Source organism: Dunckerocampus dactyliophorus, chromosome 13, assembly GCF_027744805.1.
Source record: "Dunckerocampus dactyliophorus isolate RoL2022-P2 chromosome 13, RoL_Ddac_1.1, whole genome shotgun sequence".
Taxonomy (NCBI): Eukaryota; Metazoa; Chordata; class Actinopteri; order Syngnathiformes; family Syngnathidae; genus Dunckerocampus; species Dunckerocampus dactyliophorus.
The window spans coordinates 19,681,679-19,704,405 of record NC_072831.1 but is presented as its reverse complement, the minus strand read 5'-3'; the positions used below and the strand labels follow the sequence as shown (position 1 = coordinate 19,704,405).

The following is a 22,727-nucleotide window of genomic DNA, read 5'->3' as shown; positions in this document are numbered from 1 at the left end:
ATGTAGAACTATAATTATTGTCTATAAAATGTGTTTTGTGTTAACATTTTTGGGTGTCTGGAATGAATGAATTGGATTTACATTATTTTCTATGGGAAATTTTGCTTTGGTTAGAGTCCGTTTTGGTTTGAGTCAGACCTTCTGGAACGGATGAATGACATTAACCAAGGCACCACTGTACTTTAATGTAATTTTGTGAGAACAAAGTGAAATGTAAGACAAACTAGAAAGGCAGCTGAGGTGAAATGACCCTGTTATGCATGTAACACTGTGGGACCACTGGTTGCCGCTGACAGCTTCCATTGGAAGAGGAAGAACTTAGTTCTGCCTCCTGATTAAATAAATCACGTTTGTAAATTTCACTTATATCGTAAAAGAAAACAATGAAGCCAAATTCAGTTTTACCACGATAGGAAAACATCTTTATTCCTTTTGGATGTAGCCCAGTGGGAGGAGCTGGACATTAGACTTCAGAATAGAAGGCTTCCAGGCACAGTAAGTTGAACAGAACTGCTTGCATATGCGGTATATACATAGAAAAAATAAGGTCATTATTCTTCATTATACTTGACTCCTGCACCTTAGAAAGAAACCGATGATAACCAAACAAATGACGAGGACCACCTAGTCTAATATCCATGAACTACAATACTCCTCAATAAGACACAAGCAAGCATTATGATTCATGCTACATACAAAAATATGTGGGGCTAAAATGGTTAAAAACCAACTGAAATAGTTAAGCTTTATTAACATGATTGGAATATTGGAACATAAGCTCCACAACAAAACAAGGGAAATGCAGTCTTGGTTAACTTTCTCAGATTTACTTGTGGACTTGATGCAATTAGGCAGTTCTTCAAAACTGTCTTCATAAAGTCAGATGTCCTCAATAAACGTACTCCTTGCCCCCATTATAAGGGTCAGTCCTCTGTCGTGAGGGCGTCCACCGCCTCCAAAAGGTGTAGTGCCAGGCTGTACTGCGCGTGGTTCTCTGGAAGCATCTCAATCAAGTGTCCCACTAGTCTGCTAGTCTGGGGAAGAGGCACCAGGGGGCACCGTAGCTCACTGGGGTCCTGCAACAAGAAAGGTCATTCATGTAGTCAAGCAGCATGTTGGACTGGGTTGCACAAATTATTGATGTATTTGAAAATGTAAAGAAAAGGGAAAAGTTTGACCTAAAATGAAAAAAATGTATTATGAGAGAAACCTGACTTTCATGGCAATCATTCGTCAAATTATGCACGCACTTAAAAAAACAAAACCCTATCTATCAATCAGAAGCTTGAAGAAATTCTACTGAAATTGTGTAAAATGTGTACTGCGTCAGTGAACATGTGTCCATACATGAAGAGAAGCAAGAGAGTGGTAGGGTTCTCACCATAGCCTTGAGCCATGTACAGAGTGTGGGAGGCAGTCGGGCCAATAGCTCCATAGCAGGCTGTGTCTGGTTCTGACTGTGCAGCAGTGAGTAGCTCAGCCTCTGTCCTGTAGTCACCAGCAGCTGAGAACCCAGCACATCCTTGTCCTCAACCTCTAACATCACCTAGGAGGCAGAGACGTGGACCGAGTTAACTAACCAGGTCACATCCTCAAAGAAATGATGTTAGTGGCCCAACTCCAAGTGCATGCTGTCTTTGTCCTGACCTCCTCAGCCTGCAGGTCCAGGCCCTGGTTGTAGAGCTGGCAGACGAGGTGTCGTCGCAGGATGTCAGGGTTGACCTGTAGCAGGCTGCCCAGCTCCAGACAAAGCGAGGGCCACCAGTCAGCTGTGGGGTCACAAGCGGATAGCGAGGGAGGCCTGGCGCCAGGGGCGGAGCTTGACGGATTGCCAATACACTGTACCCAGGAGGTTAGCACGCGTAGAAGGAACTGAGGCAAAGAGGATGGCGGAAGGCGGAAACCAAACCACAGTTACAAAAAACAAATGCAGACAGAAGAAAATAAGATAAGTTACATTATTTGGCAGTACAATGCTACAGCTATTCACGTAAGAACTTAAGTGGTTTTGGTTATTATCAAGAAAAGCATGGAAGTTGCTAGATATCAGCTCTTAAATTCAACTCTTAGAGCTAAGTTTGTTATCATCATTATATTTGTCCAAACAAATGGATCAATAAACTGAAGAAACACGTGTGGTCTAATTCCTGCCCCAAGCACACACTGAGCATTCATGCTTCAGCCCTTTTTCTGTTTTCCAGAAATTTCCATGACTTTGTGGAGAATCCATCCATTTTCTACCGCTTATCCGGGTCGAGTCACGAGGGCAGCAGCCTAAGCTGGAAGCCCAGGCTTCTTCGTCCACATCCTCCTGGTGGATGATCCCAAGGCGTTCCCAGGTCAGTTGAGAGACATAGCCTCTCCGAGATGTCCTGGGTCTTCCCCGAGGCCTCCTACTAGTCCGATGCGCCCTGAGCACCCCCGCAGGGAGGCGTCCAAGATCCTTACCAGATGCTCGAGCTTTGTGGATTATTTCTAGTTTTTGTGGTCATTGGAATGACTGATTTTGTGCTAGGTGGTGGCTGTCATGAATTACTTGTGAGAGGAGTGATCGCATTAATTCAAGCACACAAATGAATCGCGGGTGAACCAGTGTACTGTGGGTTGGATTATTTTGAGTATTTGAATTGAATTTTTATTAAGAAATGTTGGTTATTGTTAATAACTTGCAACAAGTGTTTTCATTGACTCGGTTACATTGCGCATGTGTGCGTGTGCATGAAATTGTGTCGTGATGTGGCCCACCTATTCTAGTCGTCCCAAATGAGCGGAAGTGTACTGAACTTCAGCACGGATCAGAGCACTCACACTCGCCAGATGTTCTACGTCTTGTATTCATTGTCTCATGCCGCATTGTTGATGAAATAATAACAATATAAAATTAAAAAATTCAATATATATTCAAAATGAAAAGAGAAAAGAACAGGAGAAGTACCAATAAAACGATTAGCTTTTATAGCCAAAACACAAGCCTTGTTGTCACAGGAACACCAACTTGAGAGTGAGCGTCGGGACTCTGACGTCACCGTTTCACAAAAGTAGCGTATTGGTTGTCCGTTTACAGGATTCTTTTAGTATTCAAGTCTCACCTCTTGTCGTAATAAGACCAGGCCTGGGTCCATGACTCCACTGGGCATCAGCTGAATCGTGGTCAGATCTCGGAAGAAAGCATTCTTACCCTGGAGTGGAAAAGAGCAATTCACCAGATAAAATATACACCACTTTTGTTTTTTTTTCATGCATGAGCCTTTAAACAACGCAGATAAAAAATGTGTCTATGCACGTGTGTCTCCTCACCTTGCTGTCAAACAGGCTGAGAGGTTTCACCTTCAGACTGAAGGTCATGGTGGCATGTAGCAGGGATGCTAACAGACAGTGGTGCTGCACCAAAGGATAGTGGACACCTTTCTGCTCCAGGGCCAGGTCAGCTATGGATGCAGGGCCCTCGGCACCGCACCACACCTCCTCAACAGACAGTTCAGGGGGAGGGACCTCTGCCACAGCGGAGTCCACCTGGAAGGGAGCAGAGGATATGGCAAGAAGAAGAAAAAATGTACAAGGAGATAAGCATACAGTCTGCCATGCAATTCGCAGGCCAAGGATATCACCCAAGTGCATGCTAGCAAACTGCCACCAATTAACATAGCGTGAAACTAACTGGCATTTACTTATTGCTACTACAAATCAATTTGGACTGCTTTTTTTTTTTAAACAGTATCTTAAGGTGGTTCGGAGAGAAATAAATGTTGCAAGTGGTAGGGCTGAGTGTAGTTAGGATAATAACATGTTGGCCATATTCGGATACAACCATCTGGTGCTGTAAAATAATAGCACAACAGTAGTTTGAATTAGTTTTACAAGGTCGCTGACTTAACATCATAGAGAACACAATTTAAGACCTACTTCACATCCATACTGGCAAAAAAGTACAAAAAAAGGAAGGAAAATCTGAAGCCCACGGCACATGCACAGCACACTTGGCGGTTGCGCTCGATAAATTCTCACTCGGCTCCACGGGTACTTTGTTTCCATTTTGTAATTAGTTATGTTACAGCGTTCTCAAAAATGTAAACATTTAAAAGCAAAACTGAAGGTTATGCCTTTGTTTTGAATAAAGTTTAATACATTGGATGAATGAGAACACGTTTTCAAAGTCTTTCAAAATTGTAGTTAAGGCATTTTATGGATAATTACGATAATAATCTTTTTAAAATAACCATGATTACATTTAAATTTGAATAATAATAATAATAATGCATTTTATTTGTAAGCGCCTTTCTAGGAACCAAGGTCACGGTACATAGACCCAGTTAAAAGCAGCGCACCAAAAAAAAAAAAAAAATGAAGGCATAATTCAAATGATTGGATTTTAGACTTTTAAGACCTTGCAGATACTGGAATAAGTGGTCAAAAATATTACACATACAATAATTGCATCATTGCATTGAATGAGGTAATGATACAATGTTAGGATAGGATATAGGATATAGGATATAGGATATAGGGCAGGATTCAAGGTAGGCTAGATGAAATATCTTACTCTTTCAAAACAAATGCAGCAGAGAGCTTAATTCATTGTTCATGCTTTTGCACATTGATGTGAGCCATTGGCCATTCTTCATGCCATCTCGAGAACTCTCTTTACTTACACAATAGTTGATAAAAGATAAAGGGCACTGATTCTTAACCAACAGACCAGTCACCTCCATTAGGATCTGCAGCAGCTGTACACAGCATCCCAGGAAGGAGGTCAAAGCTTTGTCTCCCATTCCCACATCCTGCACATACAAAGATACATCATTTGAACACAGCCAGTTTTATGAGGAAGTAAGGATCTTTTAAGATAGCTACCCGTCGGCACAGGCGATCCTTTGGTGCTTTGCCCACCTGCGAAATCACAAAAGAACAGTGAAGGTCTGCTCCTTTGCTTGTGGAAGAGTATAGCATATAACGTGAATTCCACTGTATAAGCCGCTACTTTTTTCTTAAACTTTGAACCCTGCAGCTTATACAGCGGTGCGGATAATTTATGGCTAAATTCTAATCTTGTGACTTCTCCTTTACTTCAGAACTACTACTGATTGCCACCACTACTACTTCTCGAAAGGCATATATACAAATATGTCCCAATATGGCTTTAAAATAAAAAATAAAAAACAACAGTTTAAAGTTTTCTCATTAGGCATTGCGTCTGAGCAAAGCATTCATTGGGACACTGCAATGACGTCACCTTCCCTCTTTCTGCTTTGGGCTCTGGGTCCTCCAACCCCCTCTGGTGGACAGAAGCAGCACCGCAGTGCCATTCTTTATGCTTTTTATGCTCTCCTCCAATGAAATGGTTCTCAAACTTTGCAATTATGGGAATACTTTAAAATGTTTTTTTTCATATAAAACTTGTATTGATACATGTTTCTAGATTTCTGAGGTATAATGTTTGGGTGTTAGTTGCTGTTTGATGAGTTTAATGTTGTTTGTAAAATGACCGTTATATTGAGAAATGACCTCCTGCAATTTCCAACGGTTTGACAAGCTTGTCGTGAGTTTATTCATAGCTCATGATTGCCTCCTGTCAAATAAGGAGCTGACTGGTCCTCATGGACTCGTGCGCGCCACAATATGCCACTTACGGTAGTATAGTACACTGTATTACCTTTTCAATGAGGAAGGCCGCTGCAGAGAAACGTTTGACAATAAATGTACTCCACATCATTGTGCAAATACCTGCATGAAAAAGATTTCAATTTCACTTAAAGGAACTAATTGCATACAGCTACTGAGCAGATCAAGGCTCATACAAAAATACATTCACTATGTCGAACACATCAAGCACGTGTCACCTGCACAATCAAAGGAGATACAATACAGGAGTTATAGTACATGTTCGGAAGCCCACCTAGTTGGATATGTGGACTGGAGACCAGTTTCAGATGTTCCACTGCCTGGCACAAGCGTAAACTTTCCTAGAGCAGAACCAGGGCAAAGATCATATCAGCAAAAACAAAAACCCCATCCCATCATGTTTGTTCATGTGTTGATATATTGTATAGTTTTGTGTGTGTGGGAACCTCTGGATCTTTGTTCCATTGCACCACATACTCCCAGCAGCAATGGGCGAAGAGCAGGTTGGGGCAGAGGGAGTGAGGGAAGCGCTTGCACACTGCCAACAACAGCCCTGCAACCAGAATAAGCACAAGCATGCACATCAGGCTTGATCAGTAAAACATCCATGTTGTTCTGTTTTTCCAAGACTGTAAATGACATTTGTGGTTTCCCTTATAGGTTGTACTCAAAATGTACAATCATAAGACAAATGACTTATGGGCAATTAGCAGTTGCTAAGTCCCACCCGTACTCCTGAAAAGACATGATGGTTGATGGCGGCCATGTGTTTGACAATCCCCTAAAGTTGTGTACCAAATTTCATGGGGATTTGTCTAAACACCCTAAATATACAAGTTTTTTTTTAAGTCATTGAGGTATGTGACAAATTTCAAGCCAATCTGACTTATGGGGTCAACTTTAGGGTTTAATAACGCTACCACCATGTCATTTGTCAGAAAAATAATAACACAGGTAACACAGTAGGGGTGCGTATTTTGACAAATATCCACAATTGCATACCGTCATGTGACAAAATGATCCCGCCGATGCATGTGCAGTGTGTGACAGTGACTTAATTTTCTCCTGACCTGATGTTCTGTCGGCGTCCTCTTGACTTTTTTCTACCTCTTTTACACTTTCTCCTGCCCCCTCTTTTATAATGTCATCAACATTATCTTCTCCCTTCTGAAGAATTGCCTTCAGCTGTTCAGGGGCCAGGTTGTGCTTGAACACCCACTTGGAGACGTTGTCGGTGATACCTCCTTAAGAGATAATTGAGAACGGTTAACTGAGTTCCAGTATGAAGAGACAACATGCAGATTATAGAAGACGAGAGAAAAATAAAGACATTAGGACTTGCACCTGTGCCTCCTTCCATCAGCATTTTTATGGTACACTGCACTGCAGCGCCCCCCGCTGATCCAACCGGAGGCTGCACCAAAAGGAGCGTCTGCAGCACCACAACGTCTTCCAACTGGCGAACACACACCACCCAGTGCTCCAGCTCCAGTGATACAGCTTCCCACTCTGACTCTAACTGTCATACAACACAGAGCAAAAACAATACTTAAATGCAGTGGAATTTCACACATTTGCTAAAAGCAAAGCATTAATGCATGCTCTGCTGTCATGACCATTGGGTTCAGTTTACTTGTAGTATCTGCAAACATTTTAAGCAAGAAAAAAATGCAAAAAACAAAAAGCAGGGACTCCAAAACACATTCCTTACACACCTATTGCTTTCTGTGCAAGTGCAAGGTCACTCTTACCTTGATGTCTGCCCTGCTGGTGATGTTGGCCTTGGCAGCACGATGCGCAACAAAGGCAGCCAGCAGAGCAGCTGCAGAGTTGTGTGACTGCACCAATATATTGCGTGCCTGCTGCCACCAGGGGGAGAGAGACTGGGGATCCCATGACTCCTCTATAGCACCTAATTAGAGATGAGGGCAAGAGGGAGTGAAAGTCCCGTGTCACTGGTCAGTGTGAAAAGCACCAGCATGGATTTTGCTAACTTCTGAGGTAGTATCAGGGGTAAGACAATGATAGTGTGAAAGCATCCCGTGAAGATGCATACCTAGGCATCTTCCTGTTCTTTTCTCATACCTGCGACGATAACAACTTTTGTTGAACAGTATATATTGTCTCACAAAGTATTGCTGATAAACAATATTAATGTCAACATTATTTTGAGACCAAACTAACCACTAATGTAGTGATAACATATACCGTAATAATAATTATATTATATCATAATAATTCAAGATTTCCTTTAATATGTCATCTTTTACTCTGTTGTAAAGTCACTGTTAAGTTAGTTAATTGCTGGTTGTGACAATGTATTTTCTCAAATGGCAATTCGTACTGTCTGTCAAACGTTTGCAGCATTTCCTGATAACTTACGTACACTTACCTGTGGCACTGTAAACAGACAGGCAGACAGAACCACATGATACCAAAACTATAGAAAAAGAATGAATGTCCGTCATCTTCCACTTGGCTAGCTTGTCTAGACTTACAACAAAGTAGAATAACTTCTGCAAGTCCCTTTGGAGTATAAGACAACAAAATATCAGGAGAATGCCGACTGGGGTGAGTCATGCTAGTCGAAATATGTTATGTTGATGTGTCAGCAACACTCACTTCTGTCACGTGATGGTGACGAGTGGCAAAGGAGCGGTGATGTCATCGTTTTCAAAAAGTAATGTTTTGCTTGTATACACAGAAACGACAAAGTAACCTTGCCAGATTTTTCTACTCTAGAAGCCGTTTAAAAAAAATACTGTTTCAGGGCACCCAGAACGCCATTTTTGTGTGGATGACAGGCTGGAACGATAAAGTACTTTGCCGTTTCGAGCTGAAAACGTTCCCGTGTGGACAGCTCCACATACTCACCTTCCATGTTGCTGAGGAGGATTAGTAGTGTGTGAAGGTTTTTAACACTCTCTTCTGTGTTCTGAAGAACCTCCTTCTCTCTTTGTAACCAGACACTCAGCAACAGGCTCTGAACAAAAACAAAACTGTTTTTAGGCATTAGTGAACAAAAAATATATTTGTATTTGATGTCTCACCAGCAGCTGCTGTGGACTGATGCCAGCTTGTTGCAGTTTGTCACAGATGTTATGCGGTGGGCTTTTGCCACACAGGCCACCCCAGAAAACAAAGCTCCCTACACAAAACATATGGAGGTAAACACAGTCTCTCTTCAGTCATATTAACAATACATCTAATTGGGATTCAAACACACAAACTAACAAGATAAATAAACAAGAGAATTATTGTTAAATGAAATAAGGCAATGCAAAGAGAACTGATAACTATGTGTACCTAACTGATTCCATTCAGTTTCAGAGCGGTGGACGAGCTTCAACTGTCCCTCCTCTGTGCATTCAATCTGGGAGAGGAAGGCCTGGACAGACAGGGGTGTATCTGGCGCATCTTGGACAAAGGAAACGCTGGGTCTCGAAGTGAGCATGGCATAGCGTTTCAAGACAAGACTCACACGGGTCACTTCCCCCTCTATGCCATCCAGGGATTCAATCTGTTAAAGAAATAATTAAAATAATCCAATAAATTACACAAACATTTTTCTCATAATTTTATATATTTTCTCCAAGTAATTATTACACTTCTTATACTATATGGAGCAAGAACATTTGATTCAAAAAGCGAACATCGTGTGCTTGTGTGTGTGTTCCCTTACAGGTTGGCAGCACTCTGTGTGTACAGCAGCGTGCACATGTTGGATGTCACTGTAGAGCTGAAGCAGTTTCAGCTGGGAGGAGCATTGCTGCAGTAAAACTGGATCCACTTGTTGAGGGTCTAGTACACAAACATTTGGCACACAAAAACAACCAAATCAAAACATGATGTTCTCTTCAGTAAACATGGTGTCTTTTAGTTGTAGAAAGTTGTTCCACCTTGCTGCCGCAGAGCACTGAATAAAGCGCATATGATGTTTTTGAGACACAAGACGGGAATGTTCTTACTGGACAGCAGGGACTCTAAAGCCTAAAAGTAAAACTAGAATTAGAAACGGTATGAGTGTGAGTGTTGTTATTTGTAAGACATTTGTGATCGTACCTCTTTTTTAATGGAGGAGTGTTTGATATCCAGCAGCACGCTTTTGGCTTCATTCTCTAAAATATCTGAAAGGAGAAGAAAGCATGCATGAGGACATATCGTCAAACCAAATAATACCGATATTATATGTTAAAGATTAAAGCAGCACAATGAGTCATATGGTTTTTGGTCTCTTACCAGGTTCCAACTCTGTGGTCTTGAGTATTGTTGTTAGTCTCTTTAATAAATGCATATCTTTCGCTCCTTCACTTTTTTTGTCACTGAAATGAAGATGACCATAAGGTAAGGTTTGGTCAATGGTCAAGGTCAATCTTAATTTGTTTTATGTAATACACATGTCATCCATACACCTGAGTAAGACATATTTCTGTGACTTCTTAGTGAGAATATTATGTATGATTGTTAGAATATAATAAATGAGGCAATCCTCAAGTACCAGTTACATATTACAAAATGAAGAAGTGATCAGTGTATGCAAATGAAACTCTGTGGGACAACCTGAGAGCCAGATGGAAGGGAACAGTCACAGTCCTCAGTGCTCCTGTGATGGGATCTAGCAAACACACTTGTTGGGTGTGGAGCTGCCAGCCCTGACTGGTCACACTGTTCACCCCTAGCAGACGGTAGCCAGCATACAGCAACCTGGAGGTAAACACATATACAAATTGTAGGATCTTAAACAAAGTGTTAGCTGCGGTGTCCGTGAAATGCTATTTGGTTTTAGACTGTTAAACTGGGTTTATACTTGCACGCATTTTGTCCTCACAGTGGCACTCAATTTTGTGTGCTAGTGGCTTGCCCGTAAACAGGTGTGATACATGTGTAAACTGTGCAGGGGTTGCGTGACAGTGTGCAAAGAAAATATTGAAATGTTCAATATTTGTGGCATGCATGATTTCCATTGTAAACGCACCGTGAACGCACCGCAACGTATGCCTAAATAATGCAGGCAGTGCGTATCAAAACATGTCTCATTCAGATGAATGCGCTTCGAGGTGTAACAAAGTTGTGCGGTATCGAGGTTATTTTGTGCCAATGTGCAACATTTTCCGTCACGAACTGCGTGCCAAATGCGTAATTTATGCGTCAACAGAACGCAAACAGTGTGCAAACTAGTCTTCACGCTTTTCAGGCGTGCCACAAGATAAGTAAATAAATGACACGCATTGCCACTGCAAATTGCGGGACAATGCCGAAGCAAAATGAGTGCAAGTGTAAACATTGCCTTAGTCATGGCTTTGTGTGTGTACCTGCAGTGTTTTCCAACAGTGAAGGCACCAACTCGAGGCCCATGCTGCATTGCCCATATCTCCAGGATCCCCCTGCGGGGGGCATAGATGACCAAGAACAGCGCATGGCGTCTGGGGAGGGAAGCTGAGGCTGAGGTTGAGCTTTCCCGACTAATTCGCTCCTCTGGAACATGCAGCCAACCCAGCTGGGCATCTCTGTAACCTTTCAGTAAATACACAGATATACTTGCATGAAAAAAAAAAAACAGTCAAAGTTATCAAGCGGGGCGGGAAAATTATGAATGAGTCAATTTCCCCTGGACACAACAGCTCCAGCCACTGTCATCTGGCAGGCACTACCAGGAAAAACAAACACTAAATTCAACATCACGCTCTTAAAACAGATGACTCATCTGAACATTATGTTCCTTTATCCCCATTTTGAACAGTAATGTTTGTATCAGTTACTATAACTCAGTTGCTGTTTTTCTACTGACCTATAACACTTGGTACTTGATACTTGTTGTTAAGATGTTTTTGAACGTTTATAAATCATGTCTTAGTGTTTATGTAGCACATATTGTACTCAATGAACTAGTACGGGAGTGACACATTTGGAAACAAATTGTATACTTAAAAAATATACTTGGCCAAAAATATGATTCTGATTGCAGTAATTTTCAAGAATGTTATTCAATAATAGGTAACTCCAATGCTGTTTATCAAATGTTTGTAGCTTGAAACTATGGTATTAACTACATTTTACCATGTTTGGCCTTGCTTTCTCCTCACCTTTCCACATGCGAATGGCAATCCCTCTGGTCAAGTCCAGCAATGTAACTCGACCAAAGTCATCAGTCACTCCAGCCAGTGTGTTGCAAGGGGACAGGCAAATGGATTCACCATGCCGACGAGAATCTGGGAGACCAAACCTGAAGAGGGGTGAAGATGAAAATCGGATATCAACTAGGTCATGTTAATATTCCAGTATTAATCAAGCCAAAAATGCGAGTGCGACTTTTCTTTTCTTTTGCGTTATATTATGATTGGCACCTGATCCCCAAGGGTGTTGCAGGTTCCACCTTGGGCCTGTGTTTCTGGACAGTCTCATCTTCATTTTTACTCTTGCTCCATCCTAGCCACCCACTGGGGACAAAGACAACAAGGACAAAATTCAGAAAGTGAGAGAAGTCACACGCTAAAGAATAAAATGGTACCCACAGTTGCTTCAGTTTTTGTGTTTAGTACAACAGAGGAGTACTGCAAGCAGAATTATTCCACAGTATATCTGTATAAGCAGACATTCGTGCAATGTTATATTGCTCATTCAGGCAACCTTTTTTCCAATTAAGTTCTTTGATTTACTTTTCTTTGTTGTCATATGCATGGAAAGGCATTCACACCTGGCTGCACTAAACAGTGCTGATGTAAGTTTACTGGCCACGGCAAGCGCCACATGGGAGAGAAGAGGCTGGGAGCTTCCCTGGGGTAAAAAAAAAAAAAAGGATAATTATGAGATGAAAATTTTAAAAATACCTTAAATTCCGATGTATATGCCACACAAGCTTGGGTTGACCAGCTCGTTTTGAGTGCACTGATAGCTTGTGATTGGCTCCTGCCAAAGAAAGAGCTACTGTTTCCTCACTGACTCGTGAGCGGCACAGTATTTAAACAATTAGTAGTAGTTCTCAAGTATAGAAGATGTCACGAGATTAGAATTTAACCATAGATCAGCCGCAACGCTGTATAAGCCGCAGGGTTCAAAGTTTAAGAAAAAATTAGTGGCCTATACACCCGAATTTACAGTATGTTCATCTCAGTCAAGTCGTAAATATTTTCCACACTTGTATAATGCATTGATCCTTGTGTCTTGACTGCCAGTTCAGTCTGTGTGACAGTTCTCACAAGCTCACCTCGACTGCATAGTAAAACCCAGTGTACGGGCCACCTCCTACGGTGACGTACTGGCTCATGGCAGGGGGGCTGCCTTTGACTGAAGCTTTGAACCCCCCCAAAATGGAGGCATTCTTCATCTGATCAAACACGTTCAGTGTCATGACACCTACAGAGGGAGAGGGGTGGACAAAAACAGAGTAGTAATGTAGAGTAAGTAATGTCACTGTGTAATGTCAAACATTTTTATTTACAGCAATTAACAATCACCATGTTTCTTTAGGGTGCAATTTTCATTGAGGCTGTTGTAAAGGTCATTCTATCACAGGAATCCATCCTTTGGGAGTTGTGAATGCCCATTTAATATACAATTCTTTCAGAGGTCTTTTTAGTGTCACTTTTCAAGCGTACTCTACACAAAAATTACACAAACCCACATCCCTACCCCCAGTCAACGTGGGTATTTGACATAAATGTCCCAGGGTATCTTCAACAGCTAAAAAAAAAAAAATAATAATAATTAACTTTAAGTTTAAGTTCAGTCTGACAATGATGCAGCCGTAATGTCTTGATCAATAAGAATCAACATCACCTTGCAACTTAAATTCAGATATTGATTCAGATGGGAGCAGCATGATCAGCACTGGAATGTCCTTATAAAATAAATAAATAACTACATAAATAATAATGGCAGCCAGACTAAACTCTGTTTAAGGAAATTCAAAAATGATATGAAAACGCAGTTGAAGTGCAAAGACAATGTAGGATTCCATTGCTTCGTGTTGTCAGCAGTGTCTGGACCAGAACGGACGTCAGTTTGAGAACAGGTGGTGACAAAGCAATAAAATTATAATTCTAATTCTATTAGATTTTGAAATTGAATGAACTACAATAAAGACCTAGTTAACAATTATTAAAGTGTGAATATGCTTATACACACACACATACATACAAACCTGATGAAAATCGAATTTGCATTTTGCACATTTGGATCTTAATGAGGTTTTAAGTATAGCTACACTATGCAAAAACAAGAAGGGGGAGTGAGACAAAAAACATTTGGAACATGTAATTTAAACAAACAAAAAAAAAACTGAAATAGGTTGGTTATCACCTAATCAAAAGTTTAAGACCACAGGCTATAAAAGCCAAAATCTGCTTCACACTGCCATGCCCTCCTGATGGCTAAAGCTAAGAAGCTTTCTCAATCACTAGGTTTGGAATGTAGGTTTGGAATTTTTTCCTCCCTTATTAATGAAAAGTTTCAAAAGTGCATTTGTGTTTAGTTGTGTTGTCAATGACTAATATTTACATTTGTTTGATGGTCTGAAACATTTAAGTCTGACAAACCTGCAAAAAAAAAAAAAAAAAATCAGGAAGGGGCAAACCCCTTTTTCACACCACTGTATGTAAAAGCCTCATAGAAGTACTAGAGGCAATGTTGTGTGGATTTTCAAAGCAATACATTTAACAAATGAGATCATCTGATAATCACAAGCTTACATGACTGGAAGTAATATTCTCCTTTGAAAATAGTTCATTATTTCAAAGACCAACATGTCTTTCCCGTGTGTGGCTAAAAACACGGGACATTCCTTGTTATTTTTAGTCATTAATAAAGCATCTCCAGCTCACTTGTTAATAATAAATAAAATATTAATAAAAGGTGTGTTGCAAATTTCATTTGCTTAAACTTCTCAGAGATTATTCTTTCATCCAAGCAAGAACCTCAGACAATATTCACCCAGGTTTCCTGGTAAAAGCAGTCAGGTTCTATGGCATTGTGATTGTGTTGGGTGCGGTCCCGTCAGGTCACGCCACAGATTTTATATTGTATTTAGGTGTCAACTATGCTGAGAAATGTCTAAATCTTCATGTGATAATGCAATTCTTACGTTGATTTGGATTTATGCTTGGGGACATTGTCATGGTGGAAGGAAAATTCTGCTTCATTCTAAGCTTTCTGATGGTTTGGAGCCAACATGGATTGGTATTTGGAATTGTTTGTAAGTCCCTTCACCATAACAACTACTTTCAATTGAAGACAAATAACCCTCTCTCTACTCTCTCTCTCTTCTCTCTTTACCACACAGGCTGGATGACAAGAGGGTCCACCCTGCATTTTTCTGGGCGTGTTGGGTTCTCTATTGGAATCATTTTTATTTAAGTGCAATTGTTGCTAAAAGAGACAGAGTCCATTTTATTTTCATTGGGGATTTTTTAGTCTTTTTTTTGTTTAATTTATTATGTTGTTTAATTTATTTTACTGAAAAAGCTCTTGACATTCCAATTACAATGTTAAATGCTCTTGAGAAGTTGAAGTTTATTGCTTTTGATACGACGTACTCGTATTATGTCAGATAATCATTCAATTATTAGGCTTTTTCTCTGACAGTGAAATAATAATCAGTGAAAGTTTCATAAGTACAAAACTGGGCCCAGTAGGGAGCTGGAAATTTTGTGAAAGTACTCATTTGGGATGTGGTGGGTGTAGCCAAGTCTTGTGTAGCTTATTCCACTAGTTTTCTTGATTTGATATGTTTGTATTCCTGTGATTAACTTACCCACACTGCAGTGGTCTACAATAGTGTCCATTTCCTGCAGACCCCACTTCTTGTAGGCCAGAGGAGGAGGCTGAACCACATCACTACCTGCAGCTGCAGCTAGATGCACAAGAATACAAAAAGGACTTCAAAGAAGGATGGTGTTATCTCTGATATCCAATGACGTAGGAAAGACATTTCATGAAAGATAGCTTTAAAAGAATTTGAAACAGTGATTTCATTATCCATTTAGCCAAGAGGCATGACTTGTATTTAAACTGTCAGTAAAGCTGAAATCCTTGAATGCATGCAGTAAAACCCCCACACACAGCACTGAAGAAGCTGAACTGTAGTGGTTAACACCGTCTCCCTGACTAGCCAGAAAAAAACTCAATTCACCAAAACACAACGTAACCCCATGCTACTGAACTTTCCAACTACAGAAGAGTGGCACATGCAGCAGTACCTCTTGCCACCTGGTTACGGCAAGCACGCAGAGACTGAAAGAGGCTGAAGCCATCTATGGTAACCAGAGCAGCAGGGTACAGGATGCTCAACTCTTCATGCTGTGATAAAAAAAAAAAAATGATAATGGTGATGTGTGCAATGAAGAATGTTTTATTATCCATCCATCCATTTTCTATTCCACTTGTCCTCACTAGAGTTGCGAGAATGTTTCATTATTTCAAAGTAAATACAAATATTTTACTCATCTGCTACCTGCTCAGTTACACCAGGATGACGAGGGATCTCATATGTGCGACACTTCAGCCTTAAAACTGGGTCCTCGTGAAGCAGCTGGGCCAGAAGAAGAACCCCATTCTAATGAAAAACGGCATCATAATGTTTATTAATTCCATAATAAAAATTAAAAAACACAAATCCATGGAAAAACTACATTTATTTCCATGCATGTAATAGTTTCGCAGTGCAGCTAGAGATACTGAATGAAGATAAGCCTGAGAAGTACCTCTGTATAAAAGCGGACAGTACCAGAAGTGAAACCCACAACAACACACGTCCAGTCGGGCCGTCCTGTGGAGCTCCTAAAAATATAAACACAAAACCATGCTGTTTAAGACACTTTTCATTACTCGTATACAAGAAATTAGCAATTCTTAAGAACTCAAACAAACTCACCTTTTCTGACTTGCCAGTGGTACACAGATGGCGCTGCTCACACACTCTCTGCAGGAATTTACAGACAAACATTGTATCTTTTAATTACGTTCAGTATTTCTACTATATTCTGTCACAATATCACTAACGTACTATCACTATTCCACAATGATTTTGTACAATTTTAAACCAGATTTCACTGTAGACCTACAGTACATGTAGCCCACTGACTTACTCAATAGACTCAAATGCACAGAATTTGATTAAAACATTTGGGGGGGAAATAGATGTTTAAAATAGCACAAAGCATATGAGATCAAACCACTGCTGTGGAAAACATAATGTCAGCAAATCTCACAAGTCCTCAGCACAGCAAGCATCAATGGACTGATCATACAAAGTTAAAAAAAAATCCCTGTGAAGTAGGTTAATAATCAAGGTTTTAAGATTGGCAACATTTTCACCTTCCTATACCATTAATGCCCATTAAGTCATTGTTTTTCTTAAAACTCCAACCTATCAACAGGTCCCGGCATAGACTCTGTTCCATTGAAATTCTACAGCCCTGATTCACATGTCAATGTTTTCACTAACATCATATTAATTTAAGTTGATTGTATTTTTTTACAGCGCCATATCACGAGTTAAGTCATTAAATGATGCTGTAACAGTCTGGTTGTGTTGTACGAATACTGGCGTTCAAGAATACACCTTGGCGTGAGTGGGTATTTGGTGGATAAGGATGAAGTGTGGTTGCTGATGGAGTTGAGAGCTGCGTGCAAGCCTGCAAATATGGCGTTGGAATAGAACACTGCTGTTGGCGTGTTAAGGTTGGCAATAAAGCTTTAAAAGAGCATCGATATCTCAATGTGTCTCAGTCAGGATGCTACAATACCTTCTTTGCTGTTTTATTCATCAAATTAAATATCTTATTCACATGATGACAGCATGTCATTTCAGTCTTTACATGATTTGATCGCATTAATTAAATGGCATGTCTTAATTCTGACTTTGTGGACTCATTTGGAGTCTTTGTAGTGCTTTCTATCATGAGAGTTTGTGAAGTTTGTGTGTGGAGGAGATTGCAATACAGTTGGCTACACATGTACACACACGTGCAGGTGCTCGAGCCCCCTCAAAGCTGTCAACTTAGGGGAAACACTGTATGAATGCCTGTTTTTGTTGTCAAACTCACCCTTCATCCGTGCTGAGCGTTCCACTCCATGACACATCCAAGGTCATCTCATCTTTGCCACCACTATCTGTTCGCCACTTAGCTGTAAGAATCAGGAGTTTAAACAGTGAAATACAACTAATCTGTTTACTGTGTCCACATCTGACCGGAAAGAAAGACAGCCTTTTGTTCGTGGGCCACCACCAGCAGGTCTGAGCAGGGTGACAGAGACACAACGCAGTCTTGCAGCCAGGGTCCACTTAACTCTGTGGCCTCCTCCACCTGTAGGTGTGTTACATAGGTATCTTCAATAATAAACTAACACAAGTTCATGTGAATAGCCACATAAAAATTCAATTGCCGCTAGGTATTTAATCAAACTGACAAATATGCGTAATTGTCAAATTTAATCAACTCAAATTTCATAAACTTAGTGCATCTGCTGCTAAATTTGGCAGGGACCATAATCTGATTCAAAAATAATGCAAGACGTCTGACAAACCGATGAGGCTTCTTGCTCTTTGCTGTTGTCACCTTCCCATGCTGACTCCCAATCAGAGGTGTCCCATGACAACTCATTTTCTGCCAGAGGAGGAAGAGAAATTCCAGTGGACTGAGCACTCATACTGACAGCTATAAAAAGCAGTTTGTATGTACAGTACGTACGCATGTATGTATGTATGTATGTAAGCATAAAGTCAAGAAAATACATCTGTTATTTAGGTTTTCCATGCCCGTGCAAACAGGGATTTGCCATGTCTGTCGATGATGGTTACCTGTTTGATTCTTCTGCTGCAAGGGCTCAGTCTGACCGCGGAACAAATAGTCCCTGACCGTCTTGAGCTCTTGGAGACGACAAAACTCCAACAAGCCACAGGACATGTCGTTCCCGTCCCGCCAAGACCCAAACTAACATCAAAAGTCTCCAGTTAGCTTGCCTGCTAACAGTCCACTTGTAGAAGACCAACGTAGCCTAGCAGTTCGAGGTTCTTACTTCTGCTGTCGCGCTAACGTTATGCCAGTACGTGTACAGTACCACTTTATTGTTATTAGCGTAAGAAGATATGTACTGAACAAAAACTAATACGAGTCTATCACCCGATATTTGCTGTTCAGGTGTGTCGATGTCAATTCACTAGCATAACATTGGTTTGCTTCCGGGTTACGTTGCAGTCGGATTTTTCAAAATAAAAGCCAAAGGTCGCTGAACCGTTAGGAAACACTATAAATAACGGGAGTAAAGTCAAGTTGAAGCTGAATGTAGCCACGCTATAGCCATTTCTCAATTAGTAGGCAAAATTGGCCAATGATTTATTGCATCAATAAACGCAATAAAAAAGCACACACTCTATGCTGGTAAAATAAGTGGAACAGGTAAAAAAAAAACAGAATTCTAAAAAATGTAAATGGGAAAAACAGAATTTGGGAAAAAAATAATACCAATTTTTTATGGCCCTACATTACCATAGTCAGCGTCTTTCTTTCCATCCTTTCATCCAGCAGGCACGCTACCAGTGTACATTCTGAATCTTCACTAACAATTATACCACAACTTACTGTACTGCAAAAAAGATCGGTGAAGATACTTCATAATGCCAAGTATAGAGAACATACAAACCCTTTATTTTTTTTAAAGCACAGATATCTTCACTAGCAATTATACCACAACCTTCATCCAAAGCACACACAAGCGCACAGTACAGTGAGTGTGCATATAAATAAACATCTACAAATTGTCCTCTGGGGACTGCCCAAAAGTTTCTGCAGTTGATAAGACCTCAAACACTTACAGGCTTGTTTTCTTCTGGGGGTGTTTAGCCTTGTTAACCATTTATGGAAATTATTCAATTATGTTAGAAGCCATTTAATGCCACATCTATTTCTATTCGACTGGATTCCACTACATGCATAAAAGGAATTTAGCCCCCGCTGTGTGTACATTTATATACAGTTATGTTGGGAAAGTAAATGTACAGAGCACTGCCATGTGATTTTACCATCTGAAAGGACTTTGGGGGCATAATCTCTTCACAGGTACACACTATCCCTGTGCAACACAAACTGTCAAAACGTACTGCAGTGTGAAAACCCACGGTGGGTTTAAGCACTAACTGTAAAGTCTTCATGTCCATATAAACCTTTTATGGGCCACATTACCATATTTAATATTTAAGTCAATAAGCATGTACTCTCCTCCAGACAGTCAACAAAGAAATAGTAAAAAAAAATAGTAAAAAAAAAAAAAAAAATCACCAAAAAGCAAGTATTAAACTGATATTTTTGGATAATACATACTTTCTAAAGATAATGTTAATGTACATTTTTAATGTTTAATCTTCAAGTATCTCTATACACCATAAAGGGTTAAGCATTCCAAGCTTCTACTGTATAATGGAAGTATAGTGTAGGAAAGAGGAGGGGTAGGTGAGATGAGAGGTGGGTAGGTGTTGCATCCAAGTGAACAAAAATAAATTAAATCAATTTCTCTATCATCTCTTTTTTTATGGTCAAATCTTTACCTTTGTCCCATGATTTTCACCATTCAGCATATCTGTGTAAAATTTCAGCAGCTCATCACACCAAGGGTCCATTTTCCACGGATATTCTTTACAGTCAACAGAGATCACAACACTTTTATATAATTTTCTGTACATATTGTCAGTTTGTACATGTACAATGTGTATACATAATAATGGTCCCTTCATTGTTCATTGAGGGTCATAAAGAAACATTAAAATGTATTAAACTGAAGATGCTAATCACAAGTCTACCTTGACAAAGATAATAATGTTCAATTTAGAGAGTTATAAATGTATGTACTGTATGTCTTATGCGTATATTTTTAGTTTGTGGTGTCAAACTACTCTGCATCATTGTGAGATCTGTTTCTAATATTTTGTTCGCCTTATTTATATTGGTGATAGGGTCAAAGTATGGAAACATACCAACATACTTTTTAAAATGATCCATCCATCCATTTTCTATGCTGCTAATTAGGGTCGCGGGGTATGCTGGAGTCTATCCTGAGAGGCGGGGTACACCAGCCAATGGCAGGGCACGTATAGGCAAACAACCATTCACACTCACATTCATACCTATGGACTATATAGAGCTGCCAATTAATGCATGTTTTTGTGGGTGGAAAGCGGAGTACCCACACACGCACGGGGAGAACATGCAAACTCCCCTCAGAGATGCCCAAGCGGAGATTCGAACCGAGGTCTTCCACCGTGCAGGCTTTTTAAAATGATATATTTTGCATTTCGAACCACACAACAACATCTGTAAGACCTAGTATGGATCCAAACAAAAAACGGCCCTGACAAATATAATGTTTTTTTCTGTTGCTCGGTGATCAACAGCAAATACATATTCTTATTAAAGACTGGCATAACGCTTTCGTTGTTCAAAAATGGAACAGTTGGGTATATGTAAAGTACAAAATCGGCACACTTTCCTGAGGGTCTCTTGATCTCTTATCCACATCTGATCTCATGTTGGCCTTCAAATTTCCCAGCTATAGAAAATCATCAGTGCTTTCATTATGGTAAAGTTTAAATGGTGTGAAACCAAAGGCACAAGACTTTCTTCTCTTCACGTACCTGCGACCATTGATAAATGAGCATGAGGCTAAAACCATGAAACAAGTGCTTACTGTTGCCGCCATCTTAGAACTAAACAGCAGGCAAGATTGGTTCGGAATTGTCACTTTGACAATCACAGAAGGAAGTCAGATCTCAAACACTAGTGGTTCACACATTGTCTCCCTGAATGGAATTATTTTGAAAATGAGGGCTTTCATTTGTCCTTTATAGTTTTAGCTCAGATTGAGACGCTGTTCACCCTTGAAGGCAAATAATGTTCAAAGAAGATGTTCCCAAGCGCAGTAATTGATCCAGTTCCTCAAGTAACATCTAAGGTCAAACACAATCCTGCAACTTGTTCATATTTTCAAGCATTTTTCCAGTAGGAAATAATGTAAAAACTATTTTCAGATCAAACCATCTGCGCCAAAAATGAATAACTTGAAATGCATGTACCGTAATTTCCGGTGTATAAACTGCTACGTTTTTCAACCTTGAACCCTGCATCTTATACAGCAGTGCAGCTAATTTATGGCTAAATTCTAATCTGGTGACATCTCGTTTACTTCAGAACTACTACGAATTGTTTTAATACCGTGCTGTACTGTGCTAAACTCATCACACAGCAGCTTAATACTCAAAAAGTATACCGGAGAAATATACAAACATGTACCAATTTGTTTTTAAATTGAAGTAAAAAACAACTCTTTTAAAGTTTTCCCGTAATGCATTGCGACTGAGCAATACATTTATTGGTGCCTGCCGGGGCACTGCAATGATGTCAGGCTGTTATATTGAATAATGACCTTCTGCTATTTCCAACGGGTTGACAAGCTTGTCGTGAGTTTTTTCATAGTTTGTGATTGGCTCCTGTCAAACAAACAGCTGCCTGGTCCTCACGGACTCGTGCACGCCACAATATGCAATTTTATGACGTGGACATGTGCGTCATATAGTCCGGTGTGGCTTATATATGTACAAATCTGTTTTTTCATCTAAATTTAGTAGGTGTGGCTTATACACCGGTGCAGCCTATACACCAGAATAACAGTTTCTAAAGGCCTGCTACTTTGGTTGGATTCCCGTGATGAGGAACGTACTTCTGCTTAGTTGCTGGGTCATTTAAGTAGAGGGTTTCGCTTCTCAAAACAATATGCGTTCAAAAGTAATAATACATTTGCATCATAAAAATGCCTGCTCAAAAAAATCAGACCTTACAAATCGCTTGGTGTTATATTTGTCTCCTGCCGTGTCCATGCGCACCGTCGCAACTAAGCAGAACTATGTTCCTCGTCGCGGAAATCTGACCAGAACTGGACTCGCAGGACCAAATGGGTGGGTAAGTCACTGTTGATATAGTCCCCTGCTGATAGGGGTGTCATACAACTTCGTGTCAAAAAATCCAAACTATCCCTTTAAAAACATGAGCTAATTACAAGCATTATAAGCCATCAGTGGCATCTTGTTTGACTCTGTGCTACACTCATCACACCATGGTGACCCA

The 22,727-nt window shown here is 40.2% G+C and overlaps 1 protein-coding gene and 1 long non-coding RNA gene across 5 annotated transcripts; one reads left to right on the top strand and one right to left on the bottom strand.

Annotated features, from left to right (window-relative positions):
- Nucleotides 1-394: 394 nt before the first annotated feature.
- Nucleotides 395-18,806, bottom strand: rab3gap2 (RAB3 GTPase activating protein subunit 2 (non-catalytic)). 4 transcript variants are annotated; one of them, XM_054795403.1, is made up of 35 exons: nucleotides 18,416-18,806; nucleotides 18,142-18,221; nucleotides 17,807-17,921; nucleotides 17,661-17,742; nucleotides 16,487-16,534; nucleotides 16,317-16,392; nucleotides 16,067-16,168; nucleotides 15,813-15,912; nucleotides 15,368-15,466; nucleotides 12,824-12,972; nucleotides 12,314-12,393; nucleotides 11,964-12,056; nucleotides 11,703-11,842; nucleotides 10,932-11,133; nucleotides 10,180-10,323; nucleotides 9,859-9,941; nucleotides 9,682-9,746; nucleotides 9,519-9,609; nucleotides 9,302-9,420; nucleotides 8,926-9,139; nucleotides 8,670-8,767; nucleotides 8,494-8,602; nucleotides 7,371-7,531; nucleotides 6,964-7,138; nucleotides 6,690-6,863; nucleotides 6,066-6,172; nucleotides 5,894-5,960; nucleotides 5,651-5,721; nucleotides 4,852-4,887; nucleotides 4,650-4,778; nucleotides 3,298-3,513; nucleotides 3,090-3,179; nucleotides 1,648-1,872; nucleotides 1,382-1,546; nucleotides 395-1,076 (listed from the first exon to the last, which is right to left on the bottom strand). In XM_054795403.1, the coding sequence occupies exons 1-35, from the start codon at nucleotides 18,519-18,521 to the stop codon at nucleotides 924-926; spliced, it is 4,164 nt and encodes a 1,387-aa protein (XP_054651378.1). In that variant the 5' UTR covers nucleotides 18,522-18,806; the 3' UTR covers nucleotides 395-923. The 4 variants fall into 4 exon arrangements, with proteins under 4 accessions (XP_054651378.1, XP_054651380.1, XP_054651379.1 ...); XM_054795405.1 differs by having other exon boundaries at nucleotides 4,704-4,778; XM_054795404.1 differs by having other exon boundaries at nucleotides 5,651-5,670.
- On the top strand, nucleotides 7,227-14,795 carry LOC129192012 (uncharacterized). Its single transcript, XR_008573303.1, has 3 exons — nucleotides 7,227-8,786; nucleotides 8,944-9,065; nucleotides 9,304-14,795. It is a non-coding gene; the product is annotated as an uncharacterized LOC129192012 (long non-coding RNA).
- Nucleotides 18,807-22,727: the final 3,921 nt, after the last annotated feature.